At 38.5% G+C, this 13,764-nt stretch overlaps 1 protein-coding gene across 5 annotated transcripts in view; it reads right to left on the bottom strand.

The window, feature by feature from the left end:
* The window catches only part of herc3 (HECT and RLD domain containing E3 ubiquitin protein ligase 3), a 33,837-nt gene that overhangs the window by 6,174 nt on the left and 13,899 nt on the right, over window positions 1-13,764 (bottom strand). For all 5 annotated transcript variants that reach the window (XM_044190838.1, XM_044190839.1, XM_044190837.1 and 2 more), the window contains 12 exons: window positions 12,171-12,282; window positions 9,963-10,152; window positions 8,878-9,041; window positions 8,635-8,748; window positions 8,335-8,361; window positions 8,127-8,225; window positions 7,803-7,973; window positions 7,572-7,715; window positions 5,280-5,446; window positions 3,840-3,906; window positions 2,597-2,679; window positions 149-332 (listed from right to left, as the gene is read on the bottom strand). In XM_044190838.1, the coding sequence (XP_044046773.1) occupies window positions 149-332; window positions 2,597-2,679; window positions 3,840-3,906; window positions 5,280-5,446; window positions 7,572-7,715; window positions 7,803-7,973; window positions 8,127-8,225; window positions 8,335-8,361; window positions 8,635-8,748; window positions 8,878-9,041; window positions 9,963-10,152; window positions 12,171-12,282 (1,522 nt within the window). The remainder of the gene's footprint in view (window positions 1-148; window positions 333-2,596; window positions 2,680-3,839; window positions 3,907-5,279; window positions 5,447-7,571; window positions 7,716-7,802; window positions 7,974-8,126; window positions 8,226-8,334; window positions 8,362-8,634; window positions 8,749-8,877; window positions 9,042-9,962; window positions 10,153-12,170; window positions 12,283-13,764) is intronic.

Genomic DNA, 13,764 nt, shown 5'->3' on the forward strand with positions numbered 1-13,764 from the left:
AGATCTGACCACGAACAGGAAATGCTTTATAATTTCTGCTGCAGGACAGTAAATGTGTCCAGAACAAACAGTTTGCAGCAAGTCAGAGCTGTTGGACACATTGTTACCACAAACACTACATGTGCAGATTTTGAAACCACATACTGACCTTCTCCATCTCCTCCCAGTTGTAGTTATTGTTGCCGACCACCATGGCCATCAGCTCAGAGGGCTGGAACAGCGACAGGATCTCCCCCCCGCACACCTTCAGGAAGCCGGAGGAGAAGGCCGAGTACTGCTCGCTCACCGAGTCTGAGAACACGTAGCGCAGGTAGGCCTCCACAAATTCCTTCCTGAAACACACACACACACACACACACACACACACACAGGTTTTATGTAAGCATTCAATTCATTAATTTGTTCTGCACCACAGCTGCATCCTCACAAATCAGTTTATAAGGAAATAATTTATTCAGACTTCAAGGTGCAACTGTAAACACTCGCTTCCTCCTCCATTGTGTCTGTATCTGTGTGTGTGTGTGTGTGTGTGTGTGTGTGTGTGTGTGTGTGTGTGCGTGTGTGTGTGTTACGACTAACTTCGGCTGTGGTTTAGAGCCATTAAATGTTTTTTTTTAATCAGGCTCACAGGAGTTCATCAACAACCTCTCCATCCGTCCTGATCTGAGTTGTTTACATCTCAGTGAGGTCTTGCTGCAGAAGTTGTCCAGGAAGATTAAATCGATAATCTCTTCAGCAGCCTGCTGGATCCACCGGTGAGTCCATCATTACAAACACATGTGGTGCAGCTAAATATTGAGATTCATTATAAATTTTAGTAAAGCCAAACTACAGAAAAATGTACCTAAAATGATGAATAAAACATCTGAAATATTTCCATTAGATATAATGTTGCAGCCATTAAAAGCATGGCATTTTCAGTTTGAATGCTTCACTAAATATAAGCTCCATATAGCATCAGCAAGGTGTTAGAACAAGTGGACTCACAATATATACTGAACATGTATGTAAAATAATGTGAGGAAAAAATGCATAGCTTCAATGACATTATGAAATAACCTAACCTGCATAAGATATTACATTTTAAACAAATATTTATCACTGATATTTTAACTCCGATGACAAGACTGCACCTATTTTTCTACAATGCATTTTATATTAATTTGAATTTTATTGAATAAAAATAAACAATATTGGTGTAAAACTTAAATTATGCAAAGATTGTGCAAAAATTCAAAGGATGTGCACACCTTTCTATAGACCTGTATTTGACAACTTTTCAGGAAAATTTGGGGAAAAAATCTGTATTTTATTCTTAAATATCTTATTATTATTATTGTTATATCTTACTTAATACAATCAGGTAATCTCATTGAGATCAGGATCGCTCTAGCAAGAAAGACCTGAGTACAGCATAAGAAATAAGTGCACATACTGTACATGCAAACACCACTAGAAACATTAGAAACAATCAGACATCTCTTAAAAAAGGTCAGAAGTTAAAAGTTTAAATTCATACAACAGAATTAGACCTTCCATGTAAAAGCCTTTGTAATTCATTGTATTTATATGGTGCAAAGTGCTGAAGGGCAGGCTTCCTGAGTCCAGTATTTACTCTTCTCTCAAAATAAAACCGACTGTATGTTTACATAGAGAAATGATGACTTGCTGTTTTACATGCCACACGCCACAACATCCTGTTAAAACAGGACAAGCCTGAAAATAAGGAAGCGAGATGCTCCGAAAATATGGTTTTACTGAGTTTAAAGAAGTAAATTGGGCTGCAGGGAAGAAAAAACCCTGCTCTCTAGCTTCATGTAACACATACAAGTGCTGCCCCTTCAATAAGCTCACAAATACAGTACACATACCACACCTTGTGAAACAATACTGTCCAATAAAATAGACCCTCAGAGTTCACAAACACTAAGTCTGACACAGACAAACACAAAGACAGGAAATCATCTGTCTGACAAACTAACCTTCAGTCTAAATCAACATGTCTCCTTCAGTGTGTGTGGTTGTGGATGTTTTACAACACAGCAACAACCATTTTTCCAGTTATTACACTTTTATATCTGAATGTTGAGGGGATTTTGCAGGAACAACTTGGGTCACTGCCACTCTCGCCATCTGTTCAGCGCCAGCAGCCAGACATGTTGACACCACCCGCCCCACAACTCTCTGTGGACTTCTCCACATAACACTGTAATCAATGCCACTGGAACAAGGTCGAGCTTAAAAGACAGGGTGGTGATGGTGGAGAAGAACACACTGAATGATGCTTAAAATACCAAATTCTTTGTTTTCGATGTTTTCAACACAGAACGTGACCTTCAGTTGGAATAATGGGACATGAGCTGCCAGCTGTGTGAGCACATGATAATCTCAGTGCCGGAAAAAAATATATATTAAAAAAATCCTCAGTCATCTGTTATAGAACAGAGTGCAGAGCATTAAAAATATTCATAGAACAAGGTCACTTCAAATGGGACATCGAGTGAAGGGAGAGTTGATGAAATTATTCATAAAAACATCTAATCTGCTGAAATTGTTACCTAAAACTACGAATAGTTGATCTGTGGAGCCGCCTCACCTGTTGTTTTTGTCCACACTGACGCTCTCTCCTCCAGGAATGAGCTCCTTGACTTCTGTCATCCCGTAGTTCTCCCTCGTAATCTGAGATGTGGACACAACACATAGTCTCAGACAAGAGCTCTGTAGATTTTACATTGTAGGGTGTTTGCTTATAATTATAATAATAACAGTTTTCAGTTAAAGGATAAGTCTGGTGACATTACATATTTTTCTTATGGTCAACAAATCACATGAAAAGACCAAAACCAACAATTATTCTACCAACAAGTATTGTCTGTGATGCTAGAGTCTGATATATTCCAAAATGCCAAAGAGCTCCATTGAAAACTATTAAAAAAACATCAGTGAGCCACAGTGTTGCACTGGGTGTCACGTTCCTTCACTACGCTGAACATGGACACTGTAGATCCCACATACACGGGGTGGGCAGGTCAATACCTAAAGTAGGGATACTACCGACAATAAGTGTTGTTTAGAGTATTGATAATAGCGTTTATAGCATCAATACCAATGAAAAAATTCTGAGCACACAAACGCTCTTTTTAGTTCTTTTGCCTTTGTGTGCATGCGCACAGCGATCACCTCGTCAGTTCAAAGATTTCACACAATAAACATTTTTGTTATTTACAATTAAAAACTGTCTTGTTTTTTAACATGCATCTGATTATGTGATTAACAGAATTGTAAAAGAAATGCCTAACGTTCGGCAAATCAGTGACAATAAAAATGTATTTAGAAGCCTATTAGTGATGCGTTAAACTCATAAAACATAACAGTTTATTAGCTGCTTTTAATAATTACAAGTATCGTATCAATATTGGTGATTCTGGTATTTCTTCTAACAGATCAGAACCACATTTCGTGGTATCACCCACCGCTACCTCACATATTATCCTGCTGCAGTAAATTCTCACAAGTGCTCTATATGTGTATTAATCCGCAACTGAAAATAGTCCTCAACATATACACTTTTTACTCGAGTTTGAGGAATGTTTGCTAAAAGCTACAGTGTCCAGCTGTTACAGCAAGTTATTTAGCCTTTTTCAAAAATAAAACACTACTTTGTCAGCTTTATTTATTTATTTATTTTTATTTTTTTAAAGTTGAAACCAAAGGGCTTGGAGCAGAATGCCACATGCGACGGATTATCCCACTGTTGGTTTTGGTCTTCTCACAGGATTTTTTACAATAAGAACAATCTAACCTTCTCCTTAAAGTTACAGGTGAAAAGTGACACTTACAGCAAAGTTGAGAAGAAACGTCTCCTCCACATCACCTCCTTCATAGTCTAGAAGTTGTTGTAGACTCCTGCAGAAGAATAAACAGAAGAAATGCATGTCTGGAGAGAACAACACTAATTAACACACGATCATGACAGTGGGGAAAAACACAAGCTAATAATCTTATTAGTGTGGGGAAAAAAACAAATGAAAGGCCAGAATCACCATCAGACATTTTCACATGTAGCACGCCATGAGGTAAGAAACTAATTAGTACATTTTATACGAAAAATAGCTCCTTCATGCATATTATCATGCATAGCTGAGGATTTTGTTGATAGCTGTAATAATACCTTCATTTCAGAAATATCTGCCACTCTGTGGGATCATACATCTGTGTTTTCTACCGTATCAGACAATCTATTCCATTCACCTGCCACCCCAGGATTAAATCTGCCCCTGATTGACTTTAAAAAGGAAAACCAGGGATCAGCTGTGCCTGTCCTAAAGCTGCACGGATCAAATAGATAGGGAACACCCTGAAATTGTCTGTAAGATTAAAAGTGAAGTGGTAACATATTAGCTAATGATACCATAGGAGATGACTCAAAGGGAGTGTCGTGTTAGTTTTCCAGCAAACAGCATACTGGATTACCATCAAAACACAGGAAACATGGAAAGAGGACAAGTAGGCTCGCAAAGGAAATGATAATTAGTGAAAGAGGATCAAATTTCATCGCCTTATAATTTGACCCCAACTACTGGGCTGGAGCCATTTTGCAGTATAAGACAATACAAATGAATCTTATGATTTAAATGTCTTATCTCTTTCTTGTCAGAGTGAGGTAGCCGGTGTGCTGACTTTAGTCTGTCGAACTTTTAAGTCAAAATAAAAGCGTAGCATTTAAAATGTTTTTCAAGATCATGTCCTTTACAGTTGTGTTGTCTCAAATAGCAACACTCAATGTTTCCCATTAATTACCTAGACTGTTGCAGGAAACACTGAACACTACAGACTGTGCAGCCCCACTTATAGCTTTCAGAGGACTAACCTCAAAATCAATAGTCAACTGGACATAAAAAGCCACTGAGGACATGCTGATTCTTCTTGCTCCAAAGTCAATGAAGATACATTTCTCAGCAGCGGTCGATTTCACTGCTAAACACTGGTTAGGTAAGCGAGTGACACACTGTTGCATACTGCTGATACACTTGGAGAGCAATTTCTTTGTGTGTGTGTTTGAGCACAACTGGATTTGACTATTGCTTTACAATTTCACACTATTCAGTTACACCTGTGGAGCAACAGATGGCAAGAATTTCTCTTTGAGACTCCTCTGCTTTCTCTGAAAAGCTACCATCTGTGTGAATCTTTAATAGGAGAAAAAAACATATTCTACGTTGCTGTGTAAATGTCATACACTGCATTCCCTCTCCCTTAAAGCTCAGAGGACATGTTACCTGGCTTCGGTGGGTGAGAGCTCCTTGAAGTCCTCCAGCGTCGGTGAGACATCAAGCAGCTTCTTGTAGAGAACCAGAGGGAAGTGGAGGTCCACCACTGTGGAGTTGTAGATGGCCAGACCGCAGATGATCCCGATCAAGTGAAACCAGTTCTGCTCAACAAAACACTGGAAACGCGTACAAGAAAATTATTTTACTATTGCCTTTCTTACTACTTCTCAGTTGCACCTGCCTAAGAGAACAAGTGGTATGGTGCAGCCTGGCTGCACATAACTGACGACTTCTCACATCCCACAAGCTTAAAACCTTCAGAGATGATGACATACCAGCTGGATAAAGTCACAACATTTATTATTCAAAGATTTATTTTTTTTAATGGTATTTACATGCTTTTCTAATTCTAGCCCACTAGAGCCTGAAGATAATTCTGATACTATTTTTCAGCTGTCTGTTAAATGGATAACTGAAACATTTCAGTAAAACATTAAATCCAAAGCTCAGGCTTAAAAACCAACTAGGTGTGGTGAGCATATCCCTGAAAATACAAGGGTAATTAATTCCATTTAACAGGCTCAAGTTAGAGCTTTTTAAATTCACATAAATGTGTCTATGTGTGTGTTTCAAGGTCATTTCAAGGCAAACTCTGTTCCATACTGTCTGAGTAAATAAAATTTATGTTTTTAACAAGTTAATATAAATAAGAGGTTACAAAATAGCAGTTTGACCTTGCATAGACAGACAGGGACAAAAGCGGTCATGATGATTTTGTTTCATTGCTGGATCACTATCATTTGACTGAAGTAACTAGAGATTCTTAAAAGTTCGGGGACACTTTCCCTTATAGAGGTAAATGTTTTGTAAACCTGGATATTGACACTGACATATCACTGTGTAATGCCAGAAACAGCAGCTCTTCCTGGAAAATACAGCTGCAGGTCAAATAACACACATTCTGGAGCTCCATTATAGGCTTACTGCTATCACGTATTAAAACAAACAAAACAAAAGCAAAAGCAAAAAAGCTTCCAACCAAACTCTCAAACAAAAGGTCATTTGAGTTACTGAAATATTGTCTCAAAACTCTAAACTGTATTTTAAGTAACAGATGGTAAATGGATCTCTAACTCTGCAATTCATGGCTTTGACAAAATCTAATGAACTGTCACTGACTCTCATCCACAGAAGACAATGTAACAATAACAACTATCTCTTTATCAGCGGGGAAATGCTCATACTAGTGTTTCACTGTATTCAGCTGTAACGCTTGAGAAAATACATTATGTTTCAAGTTGATGCTAATATGCTAAAATTGTATTTACTCTTAATAAAACAGTACGTACGCATAAAAATGCTCTACAAATAGCTTTAGATACGAAAAACTTAAAGTAATTAATAATTAATCATATTTAAATTGAATGGCAGTAATGACCTTGCTGTTGACACCACTGTTATATTATACTACTAATATTACTGTAATAATAACAACGTAACTCAAGTTATCACATGACCGAAGGTCCATATTTAGCTCACATGATTACAACTGAGCTGTTTCCATGACAACTGGGCAAACTCTAAGACCGTGAGATGAATGCCTCAAAGCTCCAGAAAAAGGTAGTAAGTGGGCCGTGATATTTTTTTTTGTCAAACTACTGTTTCAATTCCTAAAGGTGGGATCAAGGAAGTACTGAACTTTATCAAGCTAGATAAAATTATAGATACTCTACTAATGGCTCTCTAAAAACCATGAGACGTCTGCCTGATGATAAAGGATGGCTGATCATCCCCTCTCCTTCGCTTGTTTTTCTTTTTTGTTTGTTTTTGTCTTGTTGATGTTTTGTTATCATTTTATTATGTTGGTCTATTCTGTACACTCAACATCTACTGCATATCTGTCCTGAGGTTTCTTCCATTTTTCCCGTTAAAAGGTTTATTTTTTGGGGGGAGTTTTTCCTGATCCGAATCGAGGGTCTAAGGACAGAGGGTGTCGTATTCTGTGCAGATTTTGAAGCCCCTTGAGGCAAATTTGTGATTTGGGATATTGGGCTATATAAATAAAAAATTGTCTTGACTTTGTGTCCAAAATAAATAAAATTAGTTTAAAAAAACAACAACAAAAAAACCTCACTAAACTTTGTTACAACTTGTAAGGTTATACTACTTCTTATGAGGCTTTACAAAGCTAATATGTTTCCAGTTATTCATTATTATTAACTTGCAATAAGTATGTTTAGCAAGTAAGTGTTTTTACATCATTAGCATGTGAATACAGTGTTGTTCTGCAGAGTGACTTACTTTGTCTGAGAACCACAGCAAGTTAGACTCTTTGTAATGAGTGAACATCCCATATACAGGATCCATCAGCTCCTTTAACAGCAGCAGGAAGAACTCTTTCGTTACTCCACCTGCATCTACTGCCTCCTCTCCATCAAAGATCACCTGGAGGAAGTAGATGAGGAATATCACAAAAAGTACAGAGGGAAAGATTACTACAGTGACCTTCAAAAGCTTAGGCGTAGCTCTCACCTTGAGCGGTTTCTTGAGGTCCACATCAGAGTACATGGTGAGCTCACGCAGCGTGTCACTTACTAAATGGCTCCTGCGCACGTGGAGCACCAAGTAAGGGTTCCTAGCAAGGTGGGGTTCCAGCGTGAGCAGCATAAAGACATTGTGTAGGTTTGCACCGCTTACTGCCATCTTGGTAATGGTCACAGGTTGAGGTTGGAAAAGAAAAGAAAAGAGACGACTTTTTTTTAAACAAATTAAATAAAACCTTCATCATTAAACCCAAATCAGTGATCTAACTGTACGAAACCACAAGAAAACTACGTTCACATGAACAGCAGGTACCTGCATTTGCAGTTCAGCGTCTGTTTGCAGCATGGTTGTCTTGGCTTGAGCGTTCAGTATGAACGGGTAGGCACATAGGTTCACTGAGGGAAAGTCACTCTGCAAGGAAAATTAGGATATATACTTACTACACAAATAACATTAAAAAGGGTCAAATACATCAAATATGTAATTTTAGATGTTCAAGTTCAATCTTTAAATAAAGTACCTGCGAAGGGGAGGATGATCCCACTTTCTAGAAAACAAAATGAGAGAAAAAAAGTCAAAGTCATTTGAACTGACTTGAAATGAAACTGTAATTAGATTAAAAAATCCCTCCAATGACCAAGGAGTTATAGGGGCTTGTCTGTGAATTTATAGCAAGAACTGACAAACAGTTATGGATAAAATTTCCCACATTGTCTCTGCAGATACTGAGAATGACATGAGTTAAGAGCGTGTGTGTGTAAATTTAGCAGGTGTCAAGTAACAAGGAAGTAAAACATTGTCAGAGAATGTCAGTACTCACAATCTCAGCTTTACTCAGAAACCATTTGAGGTAGTCTTCCTGGATATCCACCAGGCTGGTGATGTCAGGGATATAAAAGCGATTGTACTCCACATGGCGGGCCTTTAAGTTTACCTGGTAACATGGAACAAACACCCAGATTACGACCAGGATAACCACATATACTTCTCAGACTGTACTGAGGGACGATGCAGAACTGATGGTTTGTTTACAGGAGCAGCAGTAGGTGACCTATGTGGATACCTTGTGGAGTTTTTCCAGCAGCCTCAGTGTGGCAACAAAATAGTTCTCATAGAACACTGGTATTAGCAGCGTCTTGCCTCCCGTTAGCATAAACACAACAATGCTTTTGTACATGTCGACCATTCTGGTGAACACACTGCCGTCCACAAAACACCACCAGTTATCTGCAGAGACAGAGAAAAAGGTCAAATTAATTTACAGAGCAAATACCTCGCTTGAAGAAAACTTGACAAGTTATACTGTGGTTGGTGTCTTAAATGATCTGTCAGTATGTTTGAACACAGAGTAAATAAATCTGTTTCTAGTTGCAAATATGTTTGTGTTCTAGCATATTCACACATGACCACTATTAGTTAGCATGTGGCAATAAATGTGAAAAAGTTAGGTCCACATACTGTTTGTATTCTGTATTTGTAGGTTTGTTAGGGCATCAGTATGCTTCAAACGAAGTTCATCTGAAAAGCATCAGAAGCATCTGATACCACCTCCCCACCACGCCTTGCGTCTGCGTCCGATAATTCTTCCAAAACTGACGATCCAACACTCACGAAGCGACTGGCCAGGTGTGCAGAGGTGAGAAAGTGAGCAGGGTTTGAACTTCTCTCTCTAGCTCTCTTTTTTCCATTCTTCACACTATTACTTCTGTCCCTTTTCATGTTGCACTTTCCCTTTCTTTGTTTTTGATTATTCCCGCACTGAAGGCACTTGACCAGCTACCGACTGAACTTTACCTCTGTGAAGAAGAACTTCTGATCTTCCCAAATATCAATATTGGCCTCAAAAATCCCTCATCAGTCAGGCTGTTTACTGTTTGGTGATGCTACGTGCATTTCTGGAACCATTTTCTTGTTTGGTGGTGTATCTTAAATATTCCTTGGGATAACAAGATAAGTACAGGTGATATAGATGTGGATGAGGACGCTGACATACTGCAGATGACGAGGTAAGAGTCATTTGGTGTGATGTCACGTGGTGCCACAGGGTTTTACGTGGCATGACGTTCTGCGTTATTAGCAACCAAAGGCGATTTCAAATGACGTGATCGGTATAATGAAACTTGTAGTGTGTGCATGCAAGTATGATACCCAATACTTTGCTGGGGTTGGCGTCTAGCCGGAGGATGGCCATTGCCAGGGGGATAGTGAGGCGGATGTAGTTCTTGGAGTCCAGCAGGGCCGGGTACTCAGACAAGATGAGGTAGATCCTCATGGCCTCAACGTCAGGAGGGGAGCGCGGCAGCTGAGGGATCAACAGAGTCTCAAAACTCTTGCTGGCCTAAACAGAGGGCACAGAAAGAGGGAGGACACGTGTAACAAATGTGTGTATATTTATAATATATTTCTCTTTTAATCAAAGAAACAGCATTTAAGTATTTAAGTATTAATAAATAAAACTGAGAAATGTGTGGGATATTTTTCAAATCCAAAACAGCTTGGATCAACTAAGCTGCAGGAGAAAAATACTTTTAGTGGTTTGGAATGTTGCCTCGGTCTCCACACAGATTATAATTCATCTTGGTTTGAGGTGCATGAACCCCAAACCTAACATTACTGAGCTAATGTTAGAGGTTGTGACTCAGTCCTGCAGTTTGTGCCACGGATCTGTGGCAGAACTTGATGTACTTTCAAAACAAGGCCGATATTCACATATGAATGTTTTTTTTTTTAATAACCACAAAATAGATAGCCGAATACTCTGTAACAATCCCAATGTTTCCCCTTTAACTGCTTCATTACGGTGACAAAAAACAAACAGGAAGTCTTTGTTCAATATCAAATCTGAGTCTTGTCAAGTTTGTTTTGGCCCAAATGGATACAAATGGCTCCCAAATTTACTTTGTATTTTGGAGTTGTTTTAGATATGAAATGAAGTATATAACATAGGTTTTGAATTTGAGTAAGTGGTACATTTCTCCATAGCAACATTTAAAGGTGGGGTATGTGATTCTAATCCAACACACATCTTTTTCTCCTCACAGTCCACTAGCTGTCCGCTCTGTGTGTGCGCTATAAAAACTCCAGTGTTTGTACACAGCCCTGGCTCTGTAAATGCTAAACAAACAAAGTGGCTCGGACAGGCCCACACAACACTATTCCAGCTATGATTTGTGTGTCAGGTAACGTTAAATGACTTGCCCACGGACATTCAGCTTCCTTTCTAGTTTGCCAAGATTTGCTGCTGTTGTGATGTTTGCTATAGTAGCAGGAGAGTTGTGAGTATTGCTGTCTGGAGCTGGTTTGCTGGCTCTTTGCAAACCCAAAACCTAGCTAACATTAATTATATTACTTGCTGTGTCGTTGTTCGCTCTGTATGATGGTATTTGTCATGGTATTGGATTTCTCCAGAATCGCATACCCCACCTTTAATCCACAGTTCCTTAAAGTGAGACTATGTAACTTTTGCTGAACAGTGACTGGTAATTAGAGGATTGAATTTTTCCTTAATTTCTTCTGAGATTCTCTTAAGTCAGTTGCTTTAAACCTGCATTCATTAATTGATTTTTTTTCACCACTTGGGGGCAGTAAACATGACGTCTGACATTGTTATGGTGAATGAGTTAGCAAACAATTACCTATTTAGACATACCAGCAAACATGAAGCAACATTAGCATTCATTTGGAGTCGTGTTTGGGTCCAGCTAATTAATGTAACATCCCTTTCCATTTGCTCTACTTTCAAATCCTGAGGGAAACATCTGGCTCTTTAGCTGCTAAATGTTCCACTATGTTCACCAGCTAGCCACTAACTTTGTCTGTCTGCCGTTTGGTGCTGAGCAGATGTCATACAGTGTGTATTTTTTTCCACATAAAACATCTGCCTGCTGCTGCTGGACACGAGGTTGGTGTAAAGTAAAGTTGATGTACGGTAAAGTTGGAAAACCGAAACAATGAGCTGAAAGACACTAAAATGATCTGTAGAACTGAGGGAAACTGCAGAGTTAGGTTCTAATTCTCTGTGGGTTCATAACTATTTGTGACACATTTCACATTAAACATAGTCATTTGACCCATTATTAATATAAATATAATGTGGTGTTTCTTCTTTAGAAAGTTACATATTTTTACTATAACAGCACATGTAGCGACATTAGGACATTAAAGCTACATGAAGATTCTACTTTTATATTTCTATATTTTCGCTTGATAAGGAAAGTGAGACAACAGTAAGCGGCCGTATGAACTAGTCCTGCAAATTGATGTCCTTGGACTACAGGAAACTGGGTTTGGGAGTTAAAAGAAAGAAAATAAAAATGTTATTATCTTGTACATATACAATACACTATTAGCCAATACCTGCTCCAGAAGTCCAGAGAAGGCCGGTTTGCTGAGCGTCTCAAATAGCATTCTGACAGAGTTGAGATCGATGCCTGGGATCTTTGGGTTGGTTTTGAAATGGGTATCATCACTGAGAAAGCAAACAAACATCTGATTATGTGTAGACTATCTACGATGTTTCAGTGATTACTAACATGATAAACATAGGTCAGTGCTCAGAGTCAGGGACTTTGTGCGAAAGGCTCGATGTAAAGGCACACGTAACTTTGGATTAAACACCAGTCTACTCCAACCCGCCATGTGGCAGGTCAGCTGTGAGCCAAGTTCAATGAATGGTAGATGTGCTAATTCTCAACAGTCACAGGCGTAGGTGGACACACAGCCTAAAGGTATTTAAGTCAATCCCTAAGCAGATCTTGTCATCAGCCTGGGAGCCAGGGATAGTACAAGTACAAACTGATAAACACGCCTGCACAAAGCCAACAAAACCCTCAGCATGAAGGACAGCAACAATTTACAGTGTAAGCCTTCACATTCTTATAGCACAGCTTTTATTTAGTCATAACAAATACATCAGATCTGATTTTGTGCAGACTGTTTGCCAAACAAAAAACACTGATGCAGTCTTTGTGTCTTTGTGCTGCATCCCAGCGAACTGTGAGTGTGAGCACTGATGCACTAACTTTGAGAACTCTGTGAGCTTAAAGAACCAGATGAGCAGTTCTGGGTCCCAAATGTGAAACCAATACAATCAATAATGAGGGCAAGTTTTAGGTCCTCAACTACAGTTTATTTTTTAACTATACTTGCTGACCATGTTTGAATGCATGTTATACAGTTTTATTGATGTATTTATGATGTATTTTTCCTACAGTTCCAGGCAGCCATTGGCTTCCATCAATTTTCATGTGGCATAAAAACCAATTAGCAGACTCTTGAAACTTGAAATCCATCACAGTCAACATCAAGTCTCCATTAATTTGTGTCAATCGTATATTATCACTGCATGGTTAGCTATTTAAGCACAGATTGATATGAAAAGTCTGCTATGCTTAATCTTACAACAATGATGTAACTTTGGATAAAATCATGGCAGACTTGATGTTCTCTGTGATGGATTACACAGCTCAAGCAAGTTTCATTAGTCTACTAATTAGTTCTCATTCTGTACATAAATAAATAGAAACAAATGGATATCTGGAACAGTGGAAAACATCCATTTAAATTTCTAAAACATAACAGTGTGGTTTGCTAAATGGTTACCTCTAATGTAAAGTATATGCGATTTATAGTAAATGGGCTAAAACATGCAAAAGCACTGCGAGGGTCCTTTCAATTTCAAGACTCAAGGATATGGATCTACAGGTTTGGCATGAAGAGTTACATAGTCATCCATGTGTAATAACTGTTTTAGCTGTTTAAGACTGATTTCGTTTAAAAAAAATACCTTTATAGTCTTGTGGGTGGAGAAAATCGGTCTAAATGTAGCTGTGGTAGTGGTAATTTGACTATTTCTAGTCATGTACTTTATGTTTAACAGGTGATCAAGGTGATGAGTATCATTATATGCAGTTGGTAAAGGTTAGACAAATTTTAACTACTTTATTTACTG

This window comes from Siniperca chuatsi, linkage group LG3, assembly GCF_020085105.1.
Source record: "Siniperca chuatsi isolate FFG_IHB_CAS linkage group LG3, ASM2008510v1, whole genome shotgun sequence".
In the NCBI taxonomy this organism is placed as follows: Eukaryota; Metazoa; Chordata; class Actinopteri; order Centrarchiformes; family Sinipercidae; genus Siniperca; species Siniperca chuatsi.